This window comes from Prunus persica, chromosome G6, assembly GCF_000346465.2.
Source record: "Prunus persica cultivar Lovell chromosome G6, Prunus_persica_NCBIv2, whole genome shotgun sequence".
Taxonomy (NCBI): domain Eukaryota; kingdom Viridiplantae; phylum Streptophyta; class Magnoliopsida; order Rosales; family Rosaceae; genus Prunus; species Prunus persica.
Window position 1 is genome coordinate 7,013,353 of NC_034014.1, and position 13,911 is coordinate 7,027,263.

Genomic DNA, 13,911 nt, shown 5'->3' on the forward strand with positions numbered 1-13,911 from the left:
ACCGCCTTTAGAAAAAGGAAGGATGTATAGAAATGAAAGAACTCATAAAAGCAATAATAATTCAAAGTACAAACCTGCTTCCTACTTAAAGTTGTTTGCTGTACATGACTCTGTTGTCTGTGTCAATGGTAAATAGGTTTAAGAGTGTATGGGAAGACTTACCTACTAATGGCTGAAGATTTGAGTATCTTTTAAGTATATATTATGCAAATGTAACCGCAATAAGGAAAATCGACAACTTTAACGTGGTTGCACCGTTACTATTGTTAACATCCGTTGATACTAAACACAAATGTTTCTGTTTTTAAACTTAAAAGAGACACACATTCAAATATAATTTCACATAGCTAGTATTTTTATTGACAATCTTACAACTAGGCAAGCCAGTCAAACAATACCGTCCATGAGAACCGAGTTTAGTATCCATGGTAATGGTGCATCCACGTTAAAGTTGTCGGTTCTTTCCATTGGCATTATCAAAATTGAATGGTCATTAACAATGCAATGTCATTATATATACATTAGCAAATTAAAGACAAGAATTGTAACCTAAAACTAAAGGAGAATTAAAGACAGAACTGGGAAATGAACAAGTGCTGATATTCCATTATCTTTTCTTCGTTGTTGGGGTTCCTTCTCCAGATATGAGATAATGTTAAAAAGACTCAAATGAAAGGAAAAGAGGCAGGGGGTTTAATTAGTAGGTTCACTTAGTGGCCTCATCACCAATGGGGCTGAGTTGATCTTTTATGATTTCGTGAGTCATCTCCCCCACCGTCCCTCCCTGCAGCCAGGTGCACAGTCAATTTAGGTGCACAGTCCCTTGTCACAATAAATAATATATAATGACAAAGAATATAAACGTATTTCAGTACATAATCACAACAAGAGCACACCAAAATCAATTTTCAAGAGTTAATCCACACATATCAGCTATGAAATTTTCTTCAATATAATATGAAAGTCGCGGAATTAATGCGGGAAGTTACTGCCGATTTACCAACACTTACATCTCACATTAATCACCCAACATATATCTGACATTTGCGAATTTTGATACAACTATGTGTGACCAGCGCTAACATCCCACATTATTAACCCCGCAACACTCATCCACCATGGGAGAATTTCGTGCAACCATGTGCAATTGAGCATTGAACCAGTTCTAGTGAGAAACTGAAATCAGAAGAGAGGAACCTTTTTGTTTTTGTTTTTTTGAAATTACATTAAAAAATAAAGTTGGACTTGTCATGGTGTATTATTTGGGGTATACTTAGCGTGGCTAAGCCCCAAAAAAAAAAGAGACGGGAGGCCGCGCGCACTTGAAATGTGAATAAAGAAGGTGGCAGTAGGCCAGTCTTCCCACCACCTCTTGCCATAAATGAGAATTTGAGAGAAGCATCTTCTTCATTCTCTCTCTCTCTCTCTCTCTCTCTCTCCTCTTATTTACTCCTCCCTTCCCTGCTTTACCTTTCTTCACGTCCCCTCACACATCTCAAGAAAATAAGCTATCTACTTCCACTTCCATAACCCCATTACAATTTCTCTCTTTTTCCCTGTCTTCTTTTGTTACTGGTTTGTTTTTGGGACTCTTTTTGAGCTTGGTTGGATTAGGCCTGTTGCTTGAAGGGTGCTCTGAATTGGGTTTTGTTTGGTTTTGGTAATTTATGAGTAATGAGAAAATGGGAACTGAGGAAAAGCATGAGGCTGAGGTTCATGATCGTGATGAGAATTCAACCCAAGGAACAATTGCTGTTCCTGTTCACAAGGTACAAACTTTATGCTTCTCTGTTTTTGCTTTCTTCTTATTGATTTATAATTTCCTTCACTTTCTAATTATGCATCACCATTTTTCTCCCATTTTCCATGTGTTTTGAGCTTCTCAATAACTCCTTTTATAGTTTTTTTTTCTCTCCCCTTTGTTTATCTGATAGGATTGTGTAGTTGTGTGTGTTCATGTATATTGTTTGACATACGATATGGCATACCTTAATTGTTTGGTTCATCATTGTTGTCAGATGCTGACATGGGTTTAAATTTAAGTTTAAGGTTTAAACCTCTGTGATGCTGATGCTGTTGTTTTGTGTTGTATAATAAGCCAAAAAAAAAAAAAGACTATCAGTCCAAAAATATTGACTTTTCTCTTTGATTGATGAGCTGTTGGGATCTTTTTTTCATATTTCCTTTATGCTTTTGGGTTTCTACCACTGATTTGTAAAACCATAACAATGACATGAAATCATTCATTTGGCGCATTTGCTTTGATTTGTGTGACTAATTATGTTTGAACGAACTTATTTTTATAAATGATGCACAGAACTGCAAAAGCAGCAAGGCTTTACTTGTACTGCTAATTTCTAATTCAGTTGTCCAACATGAAATGTTTGTCTACAAAATCAACTGCGTAACTCTTTCTTCTACAATCTGCAATACATGACTCTCTGTTTTCTACAAAATTGGTTATGCGTTGCAGTTTTGTCCGTCAGTTGCGAAAAGTAATTTGCCGGAGTTATTATTGGATTTATATAGGTCTACAATCTGTCTGTGGAAATGAGCTTAAGGCAGACCTGATGTGTTAGTTCCCCAAACTCAATGGTGTGCAAACAGTGCAATTATATTAAGAAAACACTGAAGGACAAATTGTGGGTATCTTACCAAAGTGGATTTGGTTGAGATTTTTGAGAATGACTTAAGTCTAAGTACATGCATGGAATTTAACTTGTGATTTCTCAATATGCATGTACTTAGATTTTAGTAACTCTCACATATCTCAGCCACACCCATTTTGTATAATTTACAATGCACATGTGAGTTATTAACTACAACATGTGCCTCAATCTAAATCAAATGATAATTTTTTTTTAAAATGTGTTTTTGATATTACGTGCAGAGATCTTAATACCCAGAACTTGTGCATTTAATATAAAGTACTACTTCTAATCTCCAATTTCAAACATGGTAAAGTTACAGCATATTGCGTTCAAGTTGTGACCTTTGTTGATTATTAGAAACTCATTGCTGTGGACGTTTTATGGGATATGGCTCCAACTCCATATGTTGAAAACTTACCCACAAATCAGGAATCTCCGTATATAGATGACACTAGGACAAAAACGTGTATCTAGTCCCCAAAAAAATTGATCATGTTGTTTGTGGATCATGTATTTAATTGTCAGTGCCCATTAGGTTTGTAGATGATGTTGTTTGCTTTTCCCTTCATTCTAGTAAATCTATGCCTAGAAAAAGAAATCTTTATATAAAGTACTTGCAAAAAAAAAAAAAAAAAAATTAGAATAGCAGAATGTAGATTTTAAACCAGCTCTATCAATGCAATACTTCAGTTTAACTAGTAAATTCTTACCCCGGTTCCAAAAGTTGGAGGCGGGCATGCTTTAGGTTACTTCTCTTTTTCAGAGTTTCTTATATTAGATTTACAAACAGTTACTAAATTTTTGCAAAACTTGAAATGAGAAAAGATTGTTAAGCTGGCGACTAAAAGAAACTCTAGATTGTATTCTGCACCTATTTTCATCCTCTTCAATTCATGCTATATCCTTTGTATTCTTCAGATTGAAGACTCAATGGGAGTAACTGAAGAAGCACCCCAAGTTCATCCATGGAAGCGACAAAATCTCTACCTGGAGATACCTTCAAGAACATCAGAAGACTGTGTTGAGGATTTTGTTGCGATAAAGATGCCTCCAACACCAAGCCCCACTCCTAGGAAAGTAAATTTTCTCTTGACACCTGGTTCCATAGATGCAAGAGTTAGTGGATCACCAGGCCCCTCTTCAGCTAAAGGCAAATCATCTATAAAAGCTCTTTTCCCAAAACTAAGTTTTAAGTATCGAAGCTCTTCGGATATCGAGAAGGCTTCCAACCTAGCTTCAGAAGGGTCATCTACAGGAGCGAGGGAGAAGCCTTCCATTTCAAGGTCATTGTCCCTCACAAAGCTATTCACGCCCCGGATGAGGAGAACATCATCCTTACCTGTTACTCCAATTGCTCTTTCACACCCAGAATCTGCACATGGTGGAAGTGTTGGTGGCTCTCTGACTTCAATAGTAGGTTCCATACAATATTGCTCAAGAGTGTCTAATCTAACCTAGATAATCTACCCACCGCGACATGGTTGTTATCATTACTGATGTAGCTTCATTAAACTTGTTTAATTTAGTGTTCAATTAATCCCTGAGGCAAGCAGAATTAAGTTAAAATTGAAACATATATTTTAATACATAGCATGTATGCTAACTAGGCCATCATAACAAACAGGGAAGGATAACTATATTAACCTCATCTAATCCAATTCTCTGACAAGTCTTAACATCTCAGTCATGTCCATCTGTGAACATAGGCATCATGTTGTTTTAAGGGTTTTCGTCTTTATCTTTTTTCAGCGGAAAGAATCCCAAGTACAGATATCTCGCTCACTTTCAGTACCTGTCAACAATAAAGAAAGACAATTAAGGAGGATGGATTCATTTTTTCGTGTAATTCCTTCAACTCCTCGAGTGAAGGAAGTGGATGTAATATCGATTAGTTCCCCAACGGTGGATTCTGGTACTTTTCTTGTCTGTTCATGCACAATGGTTAAAGTTATAAACACTTTGCATTTTACTTGATATTTGCGTTCTTACTCTCTGCATGTCCCAAATCTGCTGCTTGTGATTACCAACTATGTCTTATTGTTCACATGGTTCAGGAAAAGATGATGATGATGCTGGTGAAGACATATCTGAAGAAGAGGCTGTCTGTAGAATTTGTCTAGTTGAACTATGCGAAGGGGGTGAGACCCTCAAAATGGAATGCAGTTGCAAAGGTGAACTTGCTCTGGCTCACCAAGAATGTGCTATAAAATGGTTTAGCATCAAAGGTAACAAGACCTGTGATGTGTGCAAGCAAGAGGTTCAAAACCTTTCTGTCACTCTATTACGAATTCAAAGTATTCGAGCTCGAAATGCTGGAACAAGTAGATTTGATCAGGAAGATGCTAATGGATACAGGCAAGTTTGGGTGTGCATATATAACATTTTATTGTTTAATGCATCATAATTAACACTCTACTCCATTTTTTCGGTGATTTGTAAATAAGTTGTAGGAGACGAAAAGAAAATTTTGGAATCACAGAATTTGCATTTGACTGATTGATGCCACCTATTGTTGATGTGTAACCCTTTGAGCTGAGCTAAAACCCCTTGCCGCCTAATCGCATTTCATTTTGAATGTTTCTGTTTTAGTTTTAAAAGTTTTTTCTGCTGTTTGTAATAAGGACCATTGGATTAGAGTCCAAGTGGCTTCTTAAGTGAGGTGTTAGATTGTGACAAGTGTAATCATCTTATAGGATGATAGTTCAATGGCTAGGATTAAATCTTGTATAGAGGCAGTTAGAGAAGAATCTCTCTTCTCTCTCCTCAACGGTTATATTTTGATTGCTGGTAATGAAAGTGCTAGAACCTTCACTCTTCCAATTCTTCTGTTTTCATAGAGAGCAACGTTTCTCTCATTCATTCTCTCCCAAACACATCCAAATACAGACTCACAAAACTATGAATTCTATCACCTATATGTACTCCATAGGTAGATATGGTTCAGTCATGAAAACTGTTATCTCGCTATGAGTCTAGTGAAGATTGTCTCACAAGTTATGTTTTTACTGGCCTTTAAACAAGACCTTCCCCCTGCTGATGGGCTTTAACAAGCATGCAACTTGGTCAATAGAGAACAACATTCATGAGCTAATATTCATAGCTCATACCTTTTCAGGGTTTGGCAGGAAGTACCTGTGCTTGTCATTATCAGCATGCTTGCCTACTTTTGTTTTCTTGAGCAGCTCCTGGTAAGATCAGAAATTGAAACTGCACATCTGTCATTTTTTGTTGTTCTGTCTCTTTGGTGATATATATGTTCACTGCAGGTTGAGAAGATGGGTACTGGAGCAATTGCCATATCTCTTCCATTTTCTTGTGTACTGGGTCTCCTCTCATCCATGACCTCAACAACCATGGGTAGGCTGGCATTTATCCTTAATTTTTCATTAAGTTGTGTAACCTTGATAGGATAGATTTTGAGGACTTACTGACTGAACTGGAATATGGCGAGTGGTGATGATCGGAGTGCTCATTTGTGGTGAAAAAACCACAACTTGGGGTTGGGGGGCCAAATGCACACGTAGAGTTGATAGGTTTTAAGAAATTAGTGGAAAAATAGATATTCGTGTACCAGTGGCAGTAATTATTATCATAATATTCTTTTAAGATCAACTTCACTACTTATAAATTGTTGATTCACTTCCCTAACTTGTGAATCTTCTGTGTTTAGTGAAAAGAAGATTTGTCTGGGTTTATGCATCGGTTCAGTTTGCTCTGGTGGTTCTATTTGCACATATATTTTATTCATTGGTAAGAGGCTTTCCTCAACCAGTTATATTTTCCTTTGCCTTGTGTTTAAATGCTTGGATTATGTTGTGGCCTCAGGTTCGTGTGCAAGCAGTTCTTTGTATTCTGCTTGCAACATTTGCCGGGTTGGGTGTTGCAATGAGTGGGAGTTCGATTATTGTCGAGTGCTTGAGATGGAAAAGAAGATGGCAAACTACCTCACAGCAACCGCTTAGCTCTTAAACGTCGACATGACCGGGCCACTTCACCAGTACGGTACCATAAATTCACACAGGATATGCCAATCCTTAAGACCAGCGCGTGCACTGAAGGAGAAAATCCAGTAACTTTTAGTGGGGCTTAAATTGTTATGGCATCAATGGTTAATATCATATAAATATGCTTATAGCTGAGGTGAGAATTTTGATACTTCTGTAATATATTCAGGAATTTGATATCCTTCCCACTTTTAATACAAGACTTGAGATTGTATATAGCCTCCAAAGTATTAGCAGTAGCACCAATTAGCAAGTAAAGACGTATTTTGTTATAATGCTGTTGGTCACATTTGCAAACCAAAACTCTCACAGGCTTTGTGTGTGCTTTCGAGATAGAGATAAAATATCTCGACTCACATCTCAACCTCAAGCATGAAGATTGAACTTTTTTTTGGGTACAAACAATTTGGGGAGGGGGGGTTTACACAAATATTCATTGGGTTTTGGGGGTTTCGAACTTCTGCTCACATGGATGGAGGTGGAAGAGCTCAATTAACTTAGTTATACCCACTGACCTACAATAGATTGGATTAAATTCGAGACTTTCTATTTAAACCTCACACTTCTATCATGAATTGCGAATGAAGATGTACCCCGGTAATTGAAGAGCTGCCCTTCTCTTTGTTTTAGTTCCGACAGCTCTAGAAGAGGGGCTTGGGTTTAATTCGAGGTAGTTGGTAGTTGCGACAAATCTAGATTGAGCCTCTGTTCCTTTTTTGGTGTCTCAAAATGGCATACATAAATGTGTCTGTCATGGCTAAACAGAAAAAGGAGAGAGAGTGCTTCTATCATCACATCATTAGCAAGAAATGGGCGTTGGAACAAGTCTTCCTTGAATTCTCAGTTAGAGCATCCTCCTTTTCTGCAACAGCGAGAAAGCAAGCTTTAAGGGTGAATTCGCCTTGGCGAACTTTAAAAAGACATAAAATACATCTCGATGAAAATAGTTCCGTCTTAGGTTGTACCTTATATGGGCTAGTCTGTCACTACCAAAGTTATAGTCAAGATTGGGCGGAGGATCAAAGATCCCCATTTTGGGTTCGAACATTGTCTTTTCCATCTTAGGTGGGTACAGAAGCTGCTGATGATGAAGAAAAACTCTCAATCCTGGTTCGAGGCTATGCTGCTTCTAAGCTCTCCTCACTTTCACGGCAAGAAGGCCATAGCAGCGTTTAGGGCTGCAGGATCTTTAAAGTAGGTTCGACCGCATGCTACAGAGGAACGACAGAAGAAAAAAACAAAAAAAAATTTAAGGCCGGCCGGCCATACTATTTTTGAAAAAACATTTGGAAAAAATCGGGTATAGCTATAAAAAAGAGAGAACAGACGCACAGCCCTTTGGCGCCCACGTGCCAAATAGTACCGGCGTGCGGTTATACTGGAAAAATTAAAAAAACTGCGTCTATCCGAGCGGCTGTATTGGAAAAATTAAAACAACTGAGTTTAGCCGTGCGGCTATACTATTTTTAATATTAAAAAAAACTATTTATCCGCCACGTGTCAAAACTAGTCTATTTTTTAAAAAAAATAACAAACACGGAGTATAGCCGTGCGGCTATACTATTTTCCAAAATAAGCGCCACGTGTTAAAAATTAGTTTTTTTTGAAAAAAGTCGTAGTATAGTCGCCCGGCTATACTATTTTAAATACATTATATTCAAAAGGTATAGCCGTACGGTTACACTATTTAATAAATAAAAAAAATAAAAAATAAAGGACTCTCCTAATTGCATTAGTTTGTACTTTATACAAATTAATTTGCTAGTTTCAACATATCCAAAGTAAATATTAATCGGCCACTATATAATATTGTAATATAATTTTTATAACGTATATTATTCTTATTCAATAGTATGTGAGAATTATTTGTATAATACGTGAATTTTGTGTGTCTTAATTCAAAATTTGTAAAAAAATACGTGTATTAAACATTAGAAATACTTATGTACATGTACAATACGACTATTCCACATTTCTCTTTTAAAAAACGTGAGACGTGTATAAATATAAAAGACTATAGTCACTCATCTATACTATTTATTAAAGACCTTTATATATATATATATATATATATATATTTTTTTTTTCAAAAAGGTAAAGCCCGCCGGCTAAACTAGTTTTAAAAAAAAACATTTGAAAAAAATCGAGGATGGCCGCACAACTATACTATTTACTATATATAAAAATAAAAATAAAGAGAACAGACGCACAGCCTTTTGGTGCCCACGTGTAAAATAGTCAGGAGAAATAAAAAAACTGTGTCTAGCCGTGCGGCTGCACTGGAAAAATTTTAAAAACTGAGTTCAGCCGTGCGGCGATACTTTTTTATATTAAAAAAGACCCCTACCGATTAGCCGCCACATTTCAAAACTTGTCTATAAAAACACGGAGTACAGCCGTGCGGCTGTATTATTTTTTTTAAAAAAGAGGACCCTCTAGCGCCACGTGTTAAAAATTAGTTTTTTAAAATCGTAGTATAGCCGCCCGGCTATACTATTTAAATGCATTATATTCAAAATGTATAGCCGCACGGCTATACTATTTAATAAAAAAACTTAAAGAAAAAAGGACCATCCTAATTTGCTAGTTTCAACATATCCAAAGTAGATATTAATCGGCTACTATATAATATTTTTATAACATCTATTATTCTTATTCAATAGTATGTAATAATTTTTTGTATAATACGTGAATTTTTTGTGTCTTAATGCAAATTTTGTAAAAAATACGTGTATTAAACATTAGAAATACTTATGTACATGTACAATACGACTATTCCACCTTTTCTTTTTTAAAAACGTGAGACGTGTAAAGAACACAAATGTATTATTGAAAAATACGTATGTATGTGTATAATAGAGTATTAAACATGAAAGTGCTATATTCTTCATATGGGTAATAACTCTGAAAAAGTAAAAAATTAAAAGTGAACAATAAAGACTCGGGTAATGTCCTATAAGTAATGGATAACTACTCTTTTAATTTAAATCGTAGACCCCAAGAGCCCCATGCCCCATCTTTTGATTAATTAAATACATTAATTAACTATTGACCCAACTAATTAAGCATTTAACAAATGGTCATACCCACAAGTCACTCAATTGGGCCACTTGCATAGCCAATACAAACTATTCTATTTCCAAGAGCAAGTCTTATAAAGACTTCCAAGGAACTCTAGTGTTCCAATGTGGGAACTCAAACATGTTTGCAATGCCTTACAAAACCTACAAAACTAAATATAGGCTGAGAGATTATTAACAACTTTTTCGATTTTTCATTGTTTCATCTCCCCTTAATATAGGCTGAGAGATTATTAACAAGAAGAAGAAAAAGTGTGAAAGTTGCATATTAATGATTTCTGAATACATTATCATGCACTTTCGGTTCAGGTTCATCGTCCCAAATTCATTCAACTTAAACGCTGCAGTTTGCCTCATTTACAAAGATGTATAATTGACAAGTAATACAGCGATTCGTGCCCAATATAATATGCAGCACAATTGCATTTTAGCCATGTGAACTCTGTTTTCTAGTTCATTTCTATTCCTTTCATTTCATGTGGTCAGATTCTACATCAAACACTCACATTCAATTTTTTTAAACCCCTGTGATATTGTTGCCTAAGCTGAAAACCAGCAGATCCCATCTTGGTTGAGAGCATCGCGAGGGACTTCCAAATACACTCCGATATAGGTAAGTATTTCTCGATACATGTCATTTAAGGGTATCAATAAATTAAAAAGGAAGTTCACTAGAAAAAATAGATAAATGAAAAAGAAAGCAAAACACTTCCACAAAGACACTATCCTCAGTTGGATAGAAATTCACATATTATTTATTCTCTTTGATCTGGGAACCTGTTGGAAGTTCGAATGAAATTCAAGAGCTTTTGTCTCACATTGGTAGAAAGTAGGAATAATAAGGTCTTTATAAGTGTGGAAGTCCCACACTTAGTAAATGGAAGTGGGCCAAATGAAAGCAAATTGGGCTTCAAAAACAATTTGGGCTTTGAATATATATAAAATTATATAATATTTAATAGTAAAAAAAGATGGGCCTTGGGCCTTGGGATTAGTTTAATTAACTGGTTTCGAATTAATAATTTTTTATTAATCAGCATTCTACAAGCATTTTCATCTTCTCTGAGAGGAAAACAAACAACGTTCGCCAGAGTCTAAGTCCGAGTGCTAGGGCTTTGAATACAGATAGTTGAATCCTGGGAGGCAGTCACTTGTAGAACTTCAAGCACCGAGAAGGGGTGAAATTATTGTCTTTAGGACATTGCATCAAATCTGCAAGCCTTTATCTCGAATCCAAATCAGTTTCATTTATTGTTTATATATTGCATTCTGTATTACAGTGTGTTATAAATACTATTCATATAATTGTTTTAATTAGTCACTGATTGTTGTTTTTCCAATAGAACCCAGTGTTCATCATACCAGTTTGTAAGACAATAGCAGCTGCAAGTTAAACCTTGAAAGTAAACATTTTCAGTTGGAACTTTGATGGTTCCCACGGAAGTCAGTCTAAAAGAACAATTACGAAATAAGAACCTCATAAAAGTAGCACACCCTAGAAGTTCTAGGAACACCATACAATTAGTGATAATTCTGTAAGTGATGAAATTACAGGTTGCAATTGGCAGGAGCATGTTGCTGTCTGTCTAAGCTTATTATGTAATGCTCATCCCAAAGTGGGCAGTCACATGTTGCTTTCTTGTTCTTCCATTCAGCTCCGCAAGTATAGCAAAACTGATGTCCACATCTACGAAGACAATGCAGACATGAGACAAACAACAAGGAGTAGTGATACAGAGTATGAAAATGTACCAGCGTCCAAAAAAAAAAGAACAAGGGTGAAACCTTTTCTTAAATTTACTGGTAAGTGAAAAAAAAAAAAAAAAAAAAGTAAAACCAAAGAAGCAAGCAATGTTATGTAACAGTGGAATCTTATGTACCTTGCTTCTAAGGTGATTCGGTTAAACCTACCTTGCTTTTAATGTGTTTCCTACTTGAGGTATACATTTTTTTTTTTATACAAACGATAGTTTAAATTATAAGGGATGGGGGTTTCTCACAACTTGAGGGGTTCCTACAACTACTTTTGAATTTAAATAGGCAATTTAACAGTGTTACAATGTCAGTGTTCTCTCGCCTAGGGTTGACATAAACCAATTGAGAGAAAACTTAACAAATTGCGAATTTTGGGTATGTTATTGGGTTTATTGGAGACTCTATTGAAAGGGTTGAGATGAGTGACTGGGAGAACCTTTTTCCTCTTCTGATGGCTGAATGGTAACACAAGATCATTTTTCTCCCACAAGAAATCATAGGTACTTCACCCAATCATCTTCTTTTCATAAGTGTCTATTTTAATTGCCATTTTCTTATTCATTCTTCCCTACAAATTTGCTAAGTTTATAAATAATAATAATAATAATAATAATAAGGGACTAAAGCAGAACAGAAGAAACCAAAAGATTAAACAAATTGAAGTGGGAGGAGAGTAAAGTTCAACCATATGTTTGCACTTAGAACACTGGCGCCACAGTTTCTTTATCGCAAGCGACTTTAGCAATTGCCCTTCTGCGAGGGAATAGGTTTCTGACCTTCGGTAATCATAGCAACTCATATCATAGCTAGCTAGTGCCAAGGAACCTTGCAATTGATACAAAATAAGTGATGGCATTTCATGCACTTCCTGCCTCCCACAATAGCAAAAGAAGCCTTAGTATGTTGCAAGACCTCATTTTTGGACATCAATGCAGAACACCTCGGAATTCCTACCTCCCATGTAGTATAGCCGCCCGGCTATACTCTTTAAATATAGTGGGATCCTTTTTATTTATTTATTTATTTATTTTCTCTGATTTTCTTTTATCAATAAGAGTAGTTTAAAGCATTATCCATTAATATTAGGCCATTACGCGAGTCTTCATTGTTCCCTTTTGATTTTTTTACTTTTCCAGAGTTATTACCCGTATAAAGAATTTAGCATTTTACCGTTTAATACTTGTATTATACACATACGTACTTACTTTTCAATAATACTTCCATTTTCCATACATGTCTTAAAGACTTGGCAAAATACACATTAAAAAAAACAAACTATGTATTGTACTCGTACATACGTATTTTTCATGTTTGATACACGTGGTTTTTACCAAATTTTCAATAATACACACAAAATTCACGTATTATACACGTAATTTTCACATATTATTGAATAAAAATAATATATATTTAAATATTATATAGTGACCGAACTTTTTAATTCAGTTGTAACTTGCCAAAATTTTGCTGAATAAACCACATACGTATTTTTCCAGTTCCATATTTTACTAACTATGAAAGAATTTAAGAGGCTAAGACTATTTCTTACTTATTATAAGAAAAATGCAAGATGGTGATTTTGCAATCTCTTTGCTAACCAGAACAACAATTTCAAACAAAGTTTTATGGGTATAGTAGTAAGAGAGGTGGTAATATTCTTCATGGAAATTGCGAAACTCTAAGAGTATCCGCAATGGGCTTCCTAAACCACCTCCTAGACAAATTTTAGGGAGTAATTAGAAAAATACAACTTTAACCATGCTCCCTATCCATCTCCTAAAATAAGGAGACCTCTAGGAGCTCCTAAATATGAGGAGAGAGAAAGGACTCCTAGTGGCTCCCCATAATTTAATGTTGTTTTGTTTTATGCATATTTTAAAATTTTAATTTGGTAATGCTACGGACACCAACTCTTTTTTCAACTTTTGAAAAAATAATTATAGTACTTATGACTCCTTAAACTAGGGAATATAATTAAAGTTTAAATTTTATAGATAGCTCCTATAATAGCTTTTATATATTTTTAGTTAAATTTCAACTAAATAATAGGGAACATAATTGTAGAAGCTTAAAGTTGTGCAAAAGAAGCTTTTGCACAATACAAATGGTATTTTAAAAAAAAGTATAATCTAAGCCTAACAAAACATGCTGATTTTTTAAATTTACAAAAATGCCTTTGATTTAGTGGTCACGTGCAATGCATGGGACTTACTTTTACAGGAATTCTTAGCACAAGTTGAGTTAATGTCTTTAATTTGCATACATCTCAAAATTTTAAAATACGAATTGATGTGACAATATTTCATTTGTTTTCTGTACGAACTTATTATAGACCTATTTATTCACAATAAACAAGAAATTATCATATTAATTGGTAACTAAAAATTAGGGAATTATGTAACAATTGTCTATAATATTATT

At 35.2% G+C, this 13,911-nt stretch overlaps 1 protein-coding gene across 1 annotated transcript; it reads left to right on the forward strand.

Annotated features, from left to right (window-relative positions):
• Positions 1,265–6,882, forward strand: LOC18773350. Its single transcript, XM_007205067.2, has 8 exons — positions 1,265–1,769; positions 3,570–4,064; positions 4,401–4,563; positions 4,706–5,006; positions 5,767–5,839; positions 5,918–6,008; positions 6,322–6,401; positions 6,477–6,882. The coding sequence occupies exons 1-8, from the start codon at positions 1,668–1,670 to the stop codon at positions 6,618–6,620; spliced, it is 1,449 nt and encodes a 482-aa protein (XP_007205129.1). The 5' UTR covers positions 1,265–1,667; the 3' UTR covers positions 6,621–6,882.

Coding starts and splice junctions, on each gene's coding strand:
- LOC18773350 (XM_007205067.2), top strand. CDS start 1,668: ATGAGTAATGAGAAAATGGGAACTGAGGAAAAGCATGAGGCTGAGGTT. Junction 5,007..5,766: donor GAAGATGCTAATGGATACAG/GCAAGTTTGGGT, acceptor ATACCTTTTCAG/GGTTTGGCAGGAAGTACCTG. Junction 5,840..5,917: donor GTTTTCTTGAGCAGCTCCTG/GTAAGATCAGAA, acceptor TGTTCACTGCAG/GTTGAGAAGATGGGTACTGG.